General features: G+C 35.9%; 1 protein-coding gene across 5 annotated transcripts in view; it reads right to left on the reverse strand.

Moving 5' to 3' along the window:
• The window catches only part of ACBD6 (acyl-CoA binding domain containing 6), a 205,881-nt gene that overhangs the window by 93,862 nt on the left and 95,548 nt on the right, over positions 1–16,471 (reverse strand). For all 5 annotated transcript variants that reach the window (XM_027565486.1, XM_027565485.1, XM_027565488.1 and 2 more), the window contains exon 6: positions 14,088–14,177. In XM_027565486.1, the coding sequence (XP_027421287.1) occupies positions 14,088–14,177 (90 nt within the window). The remainder of the gene's footprint in view (positions 1–14,087; positions 14,178–16,471) is intronic.

Raw genomic sequence — 16,471 nt, forward strand, 5'->3', positions numbered from 1 at the left:
AGAGATGATGAGGGACAGAGAGGCCTGGCAGGCTGCAGTCCATGGCATTGCAAAGAGTAGGACACAACTTGGCAACTAACAACAACAAAGTAGAATGTCCTTGTTTGCACAGGGGTGGTAGGGCATAATGTTGGCAAAATACTCTGAGTTCAAGGTTTAAAACTCATACTCTTATTATTTGTATAAATTTGAAATCGTTTCCAAATGAAAAAATTAAAAATCTAGAAATGTGAAGAAGTAGGAAATTGTGATTCATAAACAAAAACTAGCCAAAAGCAGCAGCCTCAAAGATGATTCAGGTATATAAGTTAAAAGATATGAACTTCACAATAATCATTATAAATATGTGAAAGAAAACAGAAGAAAAGATGGAAATTTTCAACAGAAAAAGGGAATAAGTGAAATTAATCAAATGGTCATTCTAGACCTGGAAAATTATAATATCTGTAATTGTGAAATCAATGTAGAGCCCCAAGCAGAATTTAAAATATCAATAAACAAAAACACTTAACCACTGCTGGAAAATGAAATATAGGAAAAAATCTTAAATGCAGTCAGAGATAAAAGACACTATCTTCAGAGCAACAACAAAAAGAACTCCAGCCAACTTCTCAAATCAAAATGTGAGCTAGAAGATAATAGAATGACAGCTCTAAAGGGCAGAAAAATAAACTGGCCAACACAGAATTCTCTATCAAGCAAAATTACCTTTCTAAACTGTAAGTGGAAAAGACATACTCAGACAACTGAAGCTGAGATAATTCATCACTAGAAGTCAATACTGCAAGAAATATTAAAGTTCTCCAGGCAAAAGAAAAATGATACCAGATAGAATCAGGAAATCGCAAGAAGTGAAAGAGCATTAGAAAGGGTAGATATGTGAATAATGATAAAAGATTACTGACTAATGCAAAAACACTATCTTGTTAGGAATGTAGAAAATAGAGAAGCAAAAATATATCATGTATAATATAATTATAGCAACACAAGCTAGAAAAAAATAAACAGAATTAAACCATTTTAAGATTTTTCACAGTGCTCAGGGCATGGCAAAAGTATTAATTTAAGGTAGATATAATAAGTTAAGGGACTGTTTTGTAATTTCTATCATGGCCACTAAAAGTTATTTGTATTAAAGAATAACAAATACACAATAAAAAAGGTAAAATGATATAATAAAAAATACTTGACAAATACAAAAGAGGCTTGGAAAGGAAAAACAAAGACAAAAAGCAGGTGAGAAAAACTAAAAAAAAAAACAAAAAAACCACACAAAAAATGGTAAAATTAAACAGAACTATATCAGTAATTACATTAAATGTAAATAAATTAAATATTAAAAGGTAAAGATGATCACACTGGATAAAAACCAGAACCCAACTACATGCTATTTATAACAAACACACTTAAACTATAAAGACATAATGTTAATAGATTGAATTGTATAAACTACCCCACCCCTTGCCATGCATATATTTAGGCCCTAACCACCAATGTGACTGTATTTGAAGAAACTGCAGTGGAAATTAAAAAAAATATATTTTGGATAGAACATAATAATTTGCTACATGCATTTAAAATAATGCATAAGAGAAATTTATACTTCTAAGTACACCTATGAGAATAGTTGGAAATAAATTATCTAAGCTTCCATGTCAAGAAGCCAGAAAAAGAAGAGCATATTAGATCCAAAGAAAGTAGAAGGAAAGAATAAAGAGCAAAAATCAATGCAGACACCAAATATAAAATGGAGACAATCAACAAAGCTAAAAGTTGATTCTTTGAAATCATCAGTAAAGTTGATAAACCCTTAGCAAGAATAATTAGTAAAAAATAAATTATTTTTAATAATCAGTAAAAAATAAATTATTCTGATACTGATATTTCAGTATCAGAAAGTTTTTAAAAAGAGATCACTATACACTCTACAGATACTATAATGATAGCAAGAGGATATTATGAATAATTTTAGGTCTGTCTTTTATAACTTAAGATGAAATAGACAAATTCCATGAAAAACCCTGACTTATTAAACCTGACCTCTATATAAAATGTGAACAGTCTTGGATCACTAAAAGAAATTGAGCCTATAATTTATTTATTTATTTGTAAGCCTCTGGGTTCAGAAGGCCTCATTTAAAAAATTCACCTATGTATCAATTACAGTGTTTGTTATTATATATTTTATAGCTTTTAAAATCATTATTCTAAAGGTTTTATTTCTCCTGTGTGTGTTTGTATAACTTATTACTATTTACTGGTATTGACATTTTACCACTTGGATGTAGCATGTGTGTGTGTATCTGTATATGTACATGTGTGTGTATGTATAACTTATAATTATTTACTTATTGTTGTTGTTGTTCAGTTGCCCAGTTGTGTCCAACTCTTTGTGGCCCCATGGACTGTAGCACATTAGGCCTCTCTGTCCCTCACCATCTCCTGAAGTTTGCCCAAGTTCATGGTGGTGGCATCCAACTATCTCATCCACTGATGCCCTCTTCTCATTCTGCCCTCAGTCTTGCCCAGCATCAGGGACTCTTCCAGTGAGTCAGCTGTTCACATCAGATGACCAAAATACTGGAGTTTCAGCTTCAGCATCAGTCCTTTCAGAGAATATTCAAGGTTGATCTCCCTTAAGATTGACTGGTTTGATCTCCTTGCTGTCTAAGGGACTTTCAGGAGTCTTCTCCAGCATCACAGTTTGAAGGCATCAATTCTTTGGCATTCTGCCTTCTTTACAGTCCAGCTCTCACAATTGTACGTGACCACTGGGAAGACTACAGCCTTGACTATACGGACCTTTGCTGGCAGAGTAATTAATATCTCTGCTTTTCAACATGCTGTTTAGGTTTGTCATAGCTTTCCTGCCAAGAAGCAAATGTCTTCTGATTTCATGCCTGCAGTCACCATCTGCAATGATTTTAGAGCCCAAGAAGGCGAAATCTGTCACTGCTGCTGCTAAGTCACTTCAGTCATGTCCGACTGTATGTGACCCCATAGATGGCAGCCCACCAGGCTCTGCCATCCCTGGGATTCTCCAGGCAAGAATACTGGAGTGGGTTGCCATTTCCTTCTCCAGTGCATGAAAGTGAAAAGTAAAAGTGAAGTCGCTCAGTCGTGTCTGACTCTTCGCGACCCCATGGACTGAAGCCTACCAGGCTCCTCCATCCATGGGATTTTCCAGGCAAGAGTACTGCAGTGGGTTGCCACTGCCTTCTCCAAAATCTGTCACTACTTCCACCTTTACTCTATTTGCCATGAAAAAATGGGGCCAGATGCCACGATCTTAGTTTTTTTAATATTTAGTTTTAAGTCAGGTCTTTCACTTTCCTCCTTCACCCTCATCAAGAGGCTCTTTAGTTCCTCTTTGCTTTCTGCTATTAGAGTGGTATCATCCACATATCTGAGGTTGTTGATGTTTCTCCTGCCTATCTTGATTCCAGCTTGTAACTCATCCAGCCTGGCATTTCTCATGATGTGCTCAGCATATAGAGTAAACAAACAGGGTGACAGCAGACAGCCCTGCTGTACTCCTTTCCCTATTTATTCTACTAGTTGATTTACTTATTACCTACTGACATTTTACCACTTGGATGAAATGTAGAAACCTTATTCCATTTAACTCCTTTTACTTTCCTCCCTTTATAATAGTATTCATCCTGTTTGGTGTTTGCTGAGCAAACCTAGATTTGTGATTTGGTGTGTATCATTAATTTGGAAAATGGCCAGTCATTCCAATATTTTTTCTGCTCTATTCACTCTTCTTCTGATATTCCACTTACATGTATGTTGCTGCTGCTGCTAAGTAGCGTCAGTCGTGTCTGACTCTGTGCGACCCCATAGACGGCAGCCCACCAGGCTTCCCCGTCCCTGGGATTCTCCAGGCAAGAACACTGGAGTGGGTTGCCATTTCCTTCTCCAATGCATGAAAGAGAAAAGTGAAAGTGAAGTCGCTCAGTAAGTGTCCGACTCTATGCGACACCATGGACTGCAGCCTACGAGTTACACCTTATAAAATTGTTCAAAAGGTCTCAGAAATGCTCTTTTTAGTTTTCTTTCATTCGTTTTTCTTTGTGCGGGTCAGTTTTGTAAGTTTTCACTAACATATCTTCAGGTTCACTGACTCTTTCCTCTGTTGTGTACAGTCTACTGAAGAGCCTAGCAGAAAAAGATCTCTATTCTTTCTCATTCTGTTTTTTAATTCTTTGCACTGTTCATTGAAGAAGGCCTTCTTATCTCTCCTTGATGTTCTCTGGAACCTGCATTCAGATGGGTATATCTTTCCCTTTCTCCCTTGTTTTTCACTTCTCTTCTTTCCTCAGCTATTTGTAAAGTGTCCTCAGACAACCACTTTGCTTTCTTGCATTTCTTTTTCTTTGGGATGGTTTTGATCACTGCCTCCCATACAATGTTATGAACCTCCATCCATAGCTGTTCATGTACTCTGTCTACCAGATCTAATTCCTTGAATCTATTCATGACTGCCACTCTATAGTTACAAGGGATTTGATCTAGGTCATACCTAAATGGTCTAGTGGTTTTCCCTACTTTCTTTAATTTAAGCCTGAATTTTGAAATGAGGAGCTCATGATCTGAGCCACAGTCACCTCTAGGTCTTGTGCTGACTGTATAGAGCTTCTCCATCTTCAGCTGCAAAGAATATAATCAATCTGATTTCAGTATTGACCATCTGGTGATGCCTACGTGTACAGTCATCTTTTGTGTTGTAGGAAGAGGGTGTTTACTATGACCAGTGTGTTCTCTTGGCAAAACTCTGTTAGCCTTTGCCCTGCTTCATTTTGTACTCCAAGGCCAAACTTGCCTGTTCCTCCAGGTACCTCATGACTTTCCTATTTTTGCATTCCAATCTCCTATGATGAAAAGGACATCTTTTTTTGGTGTCATTCTAGAGATCTTGTAGGTCTTCGTAGAACTCATCAACTTCAGCTTCTTTGACATTAGTGGTTGGGGCATGGACCTGGGTTACTGTGATGTCAAATGGTTTGCCTTGGAAATGAACCAAGATCATTCTGTCATTTTTGAGACTGCACCCACGTACTGCATTTTGGACTCTTTTTGACTATGAATGGAGGGCTACTCCATTTCTTCTAAGGGATTCTTGTCCAGAGAAGTAAACATATTGGTCATCTTAACTAAATTCACCCATTCCCATCCATTTTAGTTCACTGATTCCTAAGATGTCAGCGTTCACCCTTGCCATCTTCTGCTTGACCACATCCAATTTACCTTAATTCATGGACCTAACATTCCAGGTTCCTATGCTATATTTTTCTTTACAGCATCAGACTTTACTTTCATTAGCAGACACATCCACAACTGTGTGTTTTTCCACTTTGGCCCAACTGCTTCATTCTTTCTGGAGCAATTAGTAATTGCCCTCCACTCTTCCTCAGCAGCATACTGGACACCTTCTGACCTGTGGGGCTTATCTTCTGGTGTCAAATGAAACATCTGGATATCCATATGTAAAAGAATGAAGTCAGTCTCCTCTCTTACATCAAATACAGTTAATTCAAAATGAATCAAAGACCTAAATTTAAGAGATAACACTATAAAACTATTAGAAGGAAAAGGCTTAATCACTATGATCTCTAACAAGTCAATCGTTTCTTAAAAACAATACCAAAAACACAACAAAATTAAAAAATAGATAAATTAGGTTTCATCAAAATTGAAAATTTTGTGTTTTCAAAGAGGGTAGTATCAATCAAGTGAAATGACAATTCACTGAATGGAAGAAAATATTTATGTGCAATAATGTACTAAATGTCTTTAAAAATACACACACACACATATTATGTAAGTAGAGCAAATAAAGATGAGAAGGAAATGCACTCAAAATTTACAGAGGAGAGGATAAGGGCTTGGGCTTTAGAACCAAAACGACATTTTCAAGCCTAGACTTTATCACTTACTAGCTCTATGACTTCTGTTTCTTTATCACTAAAATGCAGATAATAATACACCTACATTATAGGATTGATGTGATGACTATACATAAAATGCCTGGTACACAGTAAATGCTAAAAAGCTGTTTTATATCTTATCCCTCCACCCCCACACATAATAGAGTCACAGATAGTTTTATTTATATACTTTTGTGCCCCTCACCCTCCCCGCCTGAATTCAAATCTATAGAGTTTGGAATCTATCCTATAAGCAATGCAGTCATTAGAGAGTTTTGAGTAGGTCAGCGACATAATAAATAGTAGCCTTAGAAGGGCTGTGTTAGCAGCAAAATGCCTGGTGAACTTGGGAAAGAGCAGACTTGGCCAAGAACCAGGAGGACAGCTCTGAGGTAGTGGGACTACTTCATCATTTTAAGCCCTACAACACTGGGATAAATCTAGAATGGTCACTATCCCCATTCTTTAAAATGTGTGTGTGTGTGTGTGTGTGTGTGTGTGTATTTCCCATTTATTTCATAAAACCACATAGGCATATAGAATTTCTTTTTTTCAGGTTTACTTATTCTTTCATTTCACAAGTATTCTTTTTTAAAATTGAGATATAACTGACATATAACATTTGTTTTAGGTATACAACAATGATTCAATTTTTGTATATATTACAAAATGGTCACCACAATAAATTTAGTTGAATCTCATATTTTCAAAATTTTCTTTAACACACAGTCACCAAAGTATTGTGTGGGAGGGCATGTTGCTCCATGCCATTATATAAATCGTAAATTCACATAATTTATACACCACAAAGTCCTCAGACATTTCAGTAACACTCAAAATATTCACCTTTTGAATTGCTTAATACCCAGTACAGAGTGCAGACGTTCAACACCATCGGTGCTCCTCTTCTCCAAACCCCACTTACTTCTTTCACGTTACTTTACGATAAATCTGAGAAGTCTAGCAATAAATCTTTAGCATTCAGATACTTTCAAATGTGCTTTTAGAGTAGTTTTAATCTTTCTTCAGGACTTAAAGATCAAATTTACTCAAGAGGTCTGAGGGGTACGTGTGTGTGTATTTAACCCATATCCTAATCTCAAATGTGGTTATGAACCCAACTTCCAGAGCTGAACTAAAAATCAATACCAAGCAGTGGAAAAGACAAAACTGTGTACATAATACTGCCAGATAACAAATGAAATCTATAAAGGATCTTTCTCAGAAATAAAATTAAAAGATTCAATTCCATCAGAGCCACAGAATGTAGAAACTGCAGTGCAATAAAAGTATATATGAGATATACTGAAAGGTAAAAATGACAGGAAAACACAGAGTAGACATTGACATATCTTTAATTACTACTCTGTTTCAGGCTAATGGTAAAAATTAGTCTTCAGATACTTGATAACATCAGCCTGTCTCTGCTGGGTTAGTACCAAGATCTGTAGCCAAGCAAATACTTCTAATAAAATTGATTTTCCTTTTTGGCAACCAATAGACCAGTCAATAATAATGTTGTTTAAGAAAGATTGAGTCATGAGGGAGATGAACATTTCCTTCCATTTACTATGTTTGTATTGTCTATATTTGAAAAGAGTTTTCAATAAGGAAACCAAAGAAGAAATTACAAGGGGAAAGCTATTTTGAGAGCAAATCTCCAAAAACCCTCTGATTTGGAAGCGTGTTAGCAACCCAAGCTGACAAAGCCAAAAGCAGTCCCTTATCTGAAGCTAGATCATATGGATCAGGATTGTCAATAACAAAGGAAAACCAAGGCTAGGAGCAACACAAAGTGGTCATATGACGACAAAGAGGGCAAGGGAAGGCATATAGTCCTGACTTATTCACCCTAAAAAGCTACATGGAACTTTTACTTTGCAGTGAAGTTTACTGCAAATACTCTTCACTATAAATAAAATACTCTTTACTATAGGTAAAGAGTATTCTATAAAACCACATATGGCAGTTTTTTATATTGTTTGTCTTATAATACTCAAACAAATAGAATACAAGAAACCCACGTGCAAAAATCTCAGCCTAAGCCTAAACTGGGGACACTTCCATCTAAAATACTACCCCTGACAATCCAAACCAAATTAAAGACATGAGTGCACCAATAAGTTTTTGTTTTGGTGGTAACTGGGGGAAGCAAGGGTTAGAAAGACAATTTCAGAGCTCACACAGAGAAACAGACAAGCAAAAATAACAGGAAATATTCTGAATACGTAATTAAGTAATCTATCCTGCCAGGTATTAAAACATATTTTGAAGCTACAATATTTAAAGCAGCATAGCACAAGTATGTGAGCAGAAAAAGAGGCAACAGAAGAACAGCTACAAACACGGTGAAATTCATAGATAAGTGAGAATATAAAAAGAAGACACTTCAAATCAGCAGAGAAAAGATTATTCAATCAACATTATTGGAACTGGCTAATCATCTGGACAAAAATAAAATTTCTATTACATACATGTGATCCTAATTCCAGATGGATCACAGAAATCATGAAGTGATAACAAGTATTAGAAGAAACATTTTAATAATTATTATATCACAAAGAAAGAGCTAATTTTCCTTAATACATAAAAGTTCTGAAACAAAGGAGAAAGAATTTTTTAAAAATTAGTTGTCTGCATTTTTTGAGTTTTTCCCTTTGTACATATACAACCTACAAAGAAAAAAAGTGAAATATATATGGTCTAAGGTTATGACTTTGATCTATGACTCAAAGCTAGGGAACTAGCCCAAGAAGAATGCACACAAGTCTAATGGGAAAAAAACATTTATTCTAATAAAATAACAAGGAAACCCAAAGGTTCTGGTAAATGCTTAGGCCTTTTCTGGTTCTCATGATTTATTTTTCTAACATTCTGTCAGCTTCTTTATAAGCTGATATTACTTTGTTCAATATTTACTGAGCAACATCTATATGTCAGACATCCAGGGTACTGGAGATAACCATACTCTAGCACTTGAATATGATGGTGATGAGGATGTAGACATGTACACGATGAATTACAATACACGGGGACTGCATTGTGGCAGCTCTTTGATGAGCTTAAGAACAGGGAGCACGATAAGAGACGGTGGAGATGTCTATCTGGGCAGAGTGAAGGAAGGCTTCCTGGAGGAAATGATATGTAAAATTAGGCCTAGGAGGGAGAATGAATAAGAGAGAAAACAGTATCTAAAAAGCCCAACAGGTGAGCAACGTGTCAAGTTCTTCAGAATCAGTGGAACTGATCGCCGCAGGGATGGTGCATAAGCTAGGAGTGTGTTGAGAAATAAGTGGAGAGGTAAGCAAAGCCCAGATCAAGAAGGGCTTCACAGGACAAAACACATTTAGATTTAATTTTAGAACAATAAAAGAAAATAAGAGAAATATTTGCAAATTAGCATCTTAAAAAGTCTCTCCAGATGAAAAGTGGGAAATACATCTAAGAACATCAAGATTAGAAGCAAGGATATGGTGGGTGCTGGCAATGTTGAAATAGAGAAGTGGGTAGATTTGAGATATACTTAGGAGACAGAACCTAGAGGACTTCAGCTGATCCCTAGAACACTGGGTGGATGTTGGTGCCAGTTATTGGGTGAGGATATAGACATGTACACGATGTGCTACGTTGGGAGTGGTAGTTGAGAGTAAGTTCCCCGGTGGTGCACTGCAGGAGGTGCACCAGACGTGGGTTTGATCATCGGGTCGGGAAGATCCCCTAGAGGAGGAAATGGCAAGCCACTCCAGTATTCTTGCCTGGAAAATTTTATGGACAGAGGAGCCTGGTAGGCTACAGTCCATAGGGTTACAAAGGCTCAGACACAACTGAGCATGCACTGCAAGTTTTAACCGTCTGAGAAGACAGGAAGAAATATACGTTGGTGCAACTACTGGCTGAGAAACATATTGTTGATAAAGATTTCTTCTATTTTGTCTGTGAAACAGGAGAAAATGTGAGAATAAGAAAGACCATTAAGACATGCCAGCCAAAATTAAAGACTGATACCATCATTTTTGATAGTATCAGGGATGGGTGATTTTGTCTTCCTAGCTTTGCCTAGAGCCAAAATGTAGATGTATAGAAGCCAGGCAACTGGATTAATCAGAATTAAAGTTTTGCCAGATGGTTACCATAGCTGAAAAATAGGGGATGGGAATAAAGTTGAACACAATAATAGCATGAGAGTGGACAAATGAGCTAAAATGGAAGAAGTAATCAGTCAAGGCACTAGGGATTTCCATAAGGTCAAATAAGATTTAGAGTGAAATGAACTGGAGAGTATAGTTAGAACCAAACATTTCAGACTTGATTAAAAGTTCAGGGTGAGGTCATGGGCTAAAGTGGAATGGATGTACATGACAACAAATATTATGAAAAGGAAAAGCATTTTTTATTTGACACACTAAATTAAAAAGCAAACTCCTGAATAAGACATGGATGCCCACTTTCACTATTTTATTCAACATAGTACTAGAAGACCTAGAGCAATTAGGCAAGAAAATGAAATAACAGACATCAAAACTGGAAAGGAAGAAGTAAAAATATCTTTGTTCATAGACAACATATGTTATATGCAGAAAATCTTTAAGCTTCCACAAAAAGCTGTTAGAACTATTAAGGAAATTCAGCAAAGTTGCAGGATATAAAATCAACACACAAAAACCGGTTGCATTTCTAAACACTAACAATGAATAATCAGAAAGTGAGATTTAGAAAACAGTTTCATTTACAGTAGTGGCAAAAAAGAATGAAATACTTTGGAATAGACCAAACCAAGGAGGCAAAAGAATTGTACACTGAAAATTATAAAATAGTTTTGAGATAAATTCTCTAATTTATTAGAGTCACTCACAAATAAAGAAAAGTCATTCCACGGACTGGAAGACTTAACCACTGTTAAAATGACAATATGAGTAGCCCTGCTTTTAAAAGTCTGCTTTATGCCACTTCACTTTACTAAAGACCTACCTTAGTACCTGGTTTTGCTAACCAAAAAAAAAAAAAAAAAAAAGTCTAGAGGACTTTTGCTTTTACAAAAACAGGCAAAAAGCAAAATGAGCACTCAGTCTTCGTTTTGCAGCTGGCACTGTAGAGGAGTGCGCACTCAGAGCACCAAGAGCAGTGCTCCTCCTCCTCCTCCAGCAACTACGCTCTGCATCTCAGCACTAGGCCACCTTAACTTTTAACTGTGCCCGCGCCAGTGCTTTATCTCAGTTTATTTTGTGCATGCATTAGCAAGATGTGTCCTCAGGTAACTGCTTCTTCGCTTTCCATCATTTTGTCTTACAAAATGTTTCATTTGCTTTACTTTCAGAGAACAGGGGAAAACTGTACTCCCAAATTGCTCTACAGATTCAATGCCACCTCTATCAAAACCCCAATGACTTTTTTGTAAAAAAGAGAAAAATCCATCCTAAAATTCACATGGAAACACAAAGGACTCAGAACAGCCAAAAGTCTTGAAAAACAAGTTGGAAGTCTCACATTTCCTAATTTCAAAATTTACTACAAAGATATAGTAATTAAACCAGTGTTGTACCGGCATAAAGACAAACATATAGACAAATGGAATAGAATAGAGACCCCAAACTCTTGCATATATGGTCATATGGTTTTTGACAAGGGTGTCAGGACCATTTGGTGAAGAAAGGACCCAGTCTTTTCCACCTATGAATGGCCCTGGGAAAACTGAAAGTGCACATGCAAAAAAAAAAAAATGAAGCTGGACCCTTATGTAACCTTTGATTCAAAACAGGTCAAAAAACAGAGCTAAAATTTTAAAGCTCTTAAAGAAAATATGGGGGAAAAACTTCATGACATGGCATTTGGCAATGACTTCTTGGATATGACACCAAAAACACAGGCAACAAAAGGAAAAAGAGAGTGAACTTCCTCAAAATTTTAAGCTGCTGTGTATCAAAGGACACTATTATCAGCAGCGTGCAGGACCACCCACAGAATAAGAGAAAATATTCGTAAACTGTGTATATGATAAGGGACTGATACTCAGAATATCTGAGTCAGAAAGATCCCCTGGAGAAGGAAATGGCAACCTACTTCTGTGTTCTTGTCTGGGAAATCCCATGGACAGAGGAGCCTGGCAGGCTACAGGTCCATGGAGTTGCAAAGAGTCAGACATGATTGAGTGAGTAACACACCTTACAACTTAACAATAAAAAACCCCAAACAACTCAGTTAAAGAGTGGGCAAAGGACATGAACAGACATTTCTCCAAAGAAGATGAACGTATGGCCAATATTAACTGGTCAGCATTAATCATGTTCAGCATCATTAATCATTAGGAAAATGCAAATCAAAACCACAATGAGATATCACTTCACATCCACCAGGATGGCTAATATCAAAAATACAGAAACTAACAAGTGTTGGTAAGGATGTGGAGAAACTGGAATATCTGTGCATTGCTGACGGGAAGGTAAAATGGTGCAGCCACTGTGGAAATGGTATGGTGATCCTCAGAACATTAAAGAGTTACCATATGATCCAGCAATTCCACTTCTGGATATATACTCAAAAGAAGTGAAAGCAAAGACTCAAAACAAACATTTGCTACTCATATTCACAGAGGTATTAATCACAATAGCCAGAAGGTGAAAGTAACCTGGATGTCTGTAGATGGATATTTGGATAAACAAAATATGGTATATACATACAATGCAACATTATTGAGTTTTAAAAAGGGAAAAAATTCTGCCACATGGTACGACACGGATGAACCTTGAAGACATTATGCTAAATGAAATAAGCCAGTCACAAAAGGACAAATACTGTATGATTCTACTTATATGATGTCTCTAGAGTAGTCAATTCATGAAGAGAGAGAGTAGAATGGTGGTTGCTAGGGTTATGGGGGGGCGGGGGAATGGGGAGTTACCTATGTGTACAGAGTTTCTAGGGGTGCATGGTAAATCTTAATAATCATGAATTTGGCAATTGTTGCTTAGGTATGACACCAAAAGCACAACCAACAAAAGAAAACAGATATGCCGACCTTCATCAAAACTGAAAACTTCATGTGCGCCACAGGACACTATGAGGAAGTGAGAAGACAACCCCCAGAAAGGGAGAAGATATTTGCAAACCATACATCTGATAATGCTTTAAGGTCCAGAATATAAGAACTTTTACTTCTTAAATATAAAAAAGCCCCTCAGTTTAAAAAAGGGCAAAACACTTGAATAGACATTTTTCCAAAGAAGATAGACAAGCTGTTAACAAGTACATGAAAAAATACTCACTGGGGAAATGCAAATCCAAATCATACTCTGATGAGATCACCACACCCCACTAGAATGGCTATTAAACAAGAAAATAACGAGTATCGGTGAAGAAGTGGAAATACTGAAACACTCTTCAATTGCATCGCTGGTGGGAATGTAAAATTGTGTGGCTCCTGTAGAAAACTGTTTGGAGTTTCCTCAAAAAGTTAAACATCAAATTACCATATAGGAAATTCTCCTCCTAGGTACAGAACCAATAGCACTGAAAACAAGTTTTGAACAAAAACATGTATGCAAATTGTTCACAGCAATTATTCACAATTGCCAAAAGGTGAAAACAACTCAATTACCCATCAGTTGATGAAGGATAAAAGTGTGTTCTATACATACAATAGAATATAACTTAGTCATAAAAAGGAAAGAAGTGCAATTACATGGATAATAATGTGCTACAACATGGATAATCTCTGAAAACATGCCCGTGAAAGAAGCCAGAGCCAAAGACCACATACTTTATGATCCCATTTATATGAAATATCCAGAACAGGCAAATCCATCGAAACAGAAAGATTAGTTGTTGCTAAGATCTGGAATGGAAGGGAAATAGGGAGTGACAACTTGATGGGTACAAACTGTCCTTGTCCTTCTGGGGCGATGAAAATGTTAGGACAAGACCGTAGCGATGGCTACACATTGTTAAATATACTAACGCCACTGGACTGTACACTTTAAAACCGTTAGTACAGTAAATTTTACTTTATATAGATTTTACCTCATTTTTAAAAAATGTTCCCTTTTCATTACCCTTCAGTTCAGTTCAGTGGTCAAACAGGAGATGACAAGAGTGAACATGGACATTCTAGGAATCAGCGAACTAAGATGGACTGGAATGGGTGAATTTTCTCATCGCTCTTACCTGACAGTTAATATCAGCTCTATATTGTAGCAAGACTGTGACTAGTTCCTTATGTCCTCGATCACAAGCCCAGTGGAGTAGAGTTCTGCCCTAAAACACAGAAAAAGACAAATGAATTTGTTAATCCAGCTGTGGGCCATACAAAAGACATAAGGTCTTAAGAAAGATACAGAAATAAGTAAAAATATAGGTTAACTATTCTAAGAATGATTCACATAAAATGTTCTATGGGAAAAGCAGTAAATGAAAACAACAGGAATTCCTGAGTTATACTTTGGGGATCTGTTAGATACGAGCCCAGTGACTTTCTTCAGACTGATCAGTTTCTTTATCCACAGAGTGGGGATAAGGATAATACTAACAACAATAATACCAGTAATATTTATTGAATGTATGAACTACACGATAATACTTAGTAAATTTTAAAGTACTTTGATGAAATGAAAGAGATTAATTTTAAATTATTATGTTCACTTTTGGTGAAACAACTGTTATGAATTAAAAAAAAAAAAAACGGTACTTAAACCTAGGTAGAGATCATAATCTGAATGTAATATATCTAAATTTACTCAAGTTTATTCCATAAAATGTAAGAAAATGTAATCACAAGCATTTCCCCTTCATAGCCCAAATTTACACCCTGAAATATCCCCCAAACATTAGTACAAGTCTACTAGCATTTAACTTCAAATGTTGACCATGAAAGCCACTTGTAAAACAGAATAGACAATTAACTGTTAGGAGACAGCGTACTAAATATTAAACAATTTTAACTATTGTCTACCAAAGACAAACACTATCGACGTGTTAATTCTTTTCTCTACTGTCAGAAAATCTTGGCTTAGTTAACAAAAGGAGCCTAATTGGTCCAAAGAACAAACAAAACCCCCAAAGCTAAGGGCTTTTCTGAAGAAATGAGTGATTATGGCTTAACACTACTTTTTGAGGGTGGTACTGATGTTGTCATTTTTAAAAGAATGGAATGTTTTTTCACATTAAGTTGAAATCCCTGCTTTATGTCATTTTAGAAACGATTTAAACAGATATAAGCTAGGACAAAGAGGACTTAAAAAGCACCTTTGAAGAAAGCTTTTCTTAACCAATTACATTCTTCATCTTTCAGACTCTCTTCACATACCTATTCGTTCAACTAATTAACCAGGAGCTATTCTTGAAAAAAAATAAACAACAACAAAAACCCCAAGACAGACAACTTCTTCCTTAAAAATCATCCTTTCCTTTTTCTTTCATTTGCTCAATTTATTTTTACTTACCTGTGAATATCTGTTTTGTATGCAAAATGCAAAGGAGAAGGGAAGTAGAAAATTTTTAAATGTGGGCAAATCAGTCACACTTTATTGTAACAGCAAAACCACTTAGTTAATTATTAGTTCAGAGCCCACTAATAATTTTTTTAAATGGAGACAATTCTAAAAGCCAAATAAAAAATGTATTGTTGATAGAGAACAGTGTTGCCTATGTTAAATGTTCCCCAGCTCTAATGTGTACTGATTTACTGTTACTGGGGCACTCATTTTACAACCCTCCATATGAATAATTAGATATTCTAATTTGATTCTCAGAACAAATACCAATGTGTAAAGTATTTTATAATTCAATATAACTGTTTCACAGCTTTTATACTAAACTAATCAGGTAAAATGTCAAAGTCTGTATTATTTCTAGTTCTAATTTTAAGGGTACTAAATTAATGGCTATCAAATTATTAACAAGAATCACCATATAGTTAAATAATGTGTGATACACTTACATAGGGCACCTACCAGAACTACCTAATAGTTAAGTAAGAAAACATAATATATCTAGTATTTTTACTGTAAGATGTACAGATAATTTCTATTTCCCAACAAGATTCCTGACTTCTCCTTAGGTTTAACCCAATAGGGTTCCACTGAGTAATGCTAAAATATAAATCCTTAGCTGTTTCAGTGCGGAAGCAGACAAGCAACACATTTTACTGTTAATGGGGAGTTATATTTTAAATTTTCCATGTGTGGTGCCAAAAATTTACTTTAGGGAAACACCTATGACTGGACCTCAGTAGTGATTTTCACATTGGAGATATTTTCCAGAAGGGTGGCACTCGTATAGCAATGTTTTAAGGAGGACGATGTGCTCTCAGACATTTACACTCTGCTTTTTAACAGGTTTTTTGACCTGCGATGTAATTAATTTTTGTAACGCATTATTTTAATGGTACACTAATTAACCTTGAATTAGAATGTATTCTCTGACAATGACTTTCTACAGAAGTGCTGAAGACAGCTACATTAAGACCACCTAATGATTAATATTTTTATGCGGTATTGAGCTCAAAAACAAGAGCAGGATTAAACATACTTGTAAATAAGCATACATAAATC

The sequence above is a fragment of the Bos indicus x Bos taurus genome, chromosome 16, assembly GCF_003369695.1.
Source record: "Bos indicus x Bos taurus breed Angus x Brahman F1 hybrid chromosome 16, Bos_hybrid_MaternalHap_v2.0, whole genome shotgun sequence".
Taxonomy (NCBI): Eukaryota; Metazoa; Chordata; class Mammalia; order Artiodactyla; family Bovidae; genus Bos; species Bos indicus x Bos taurus.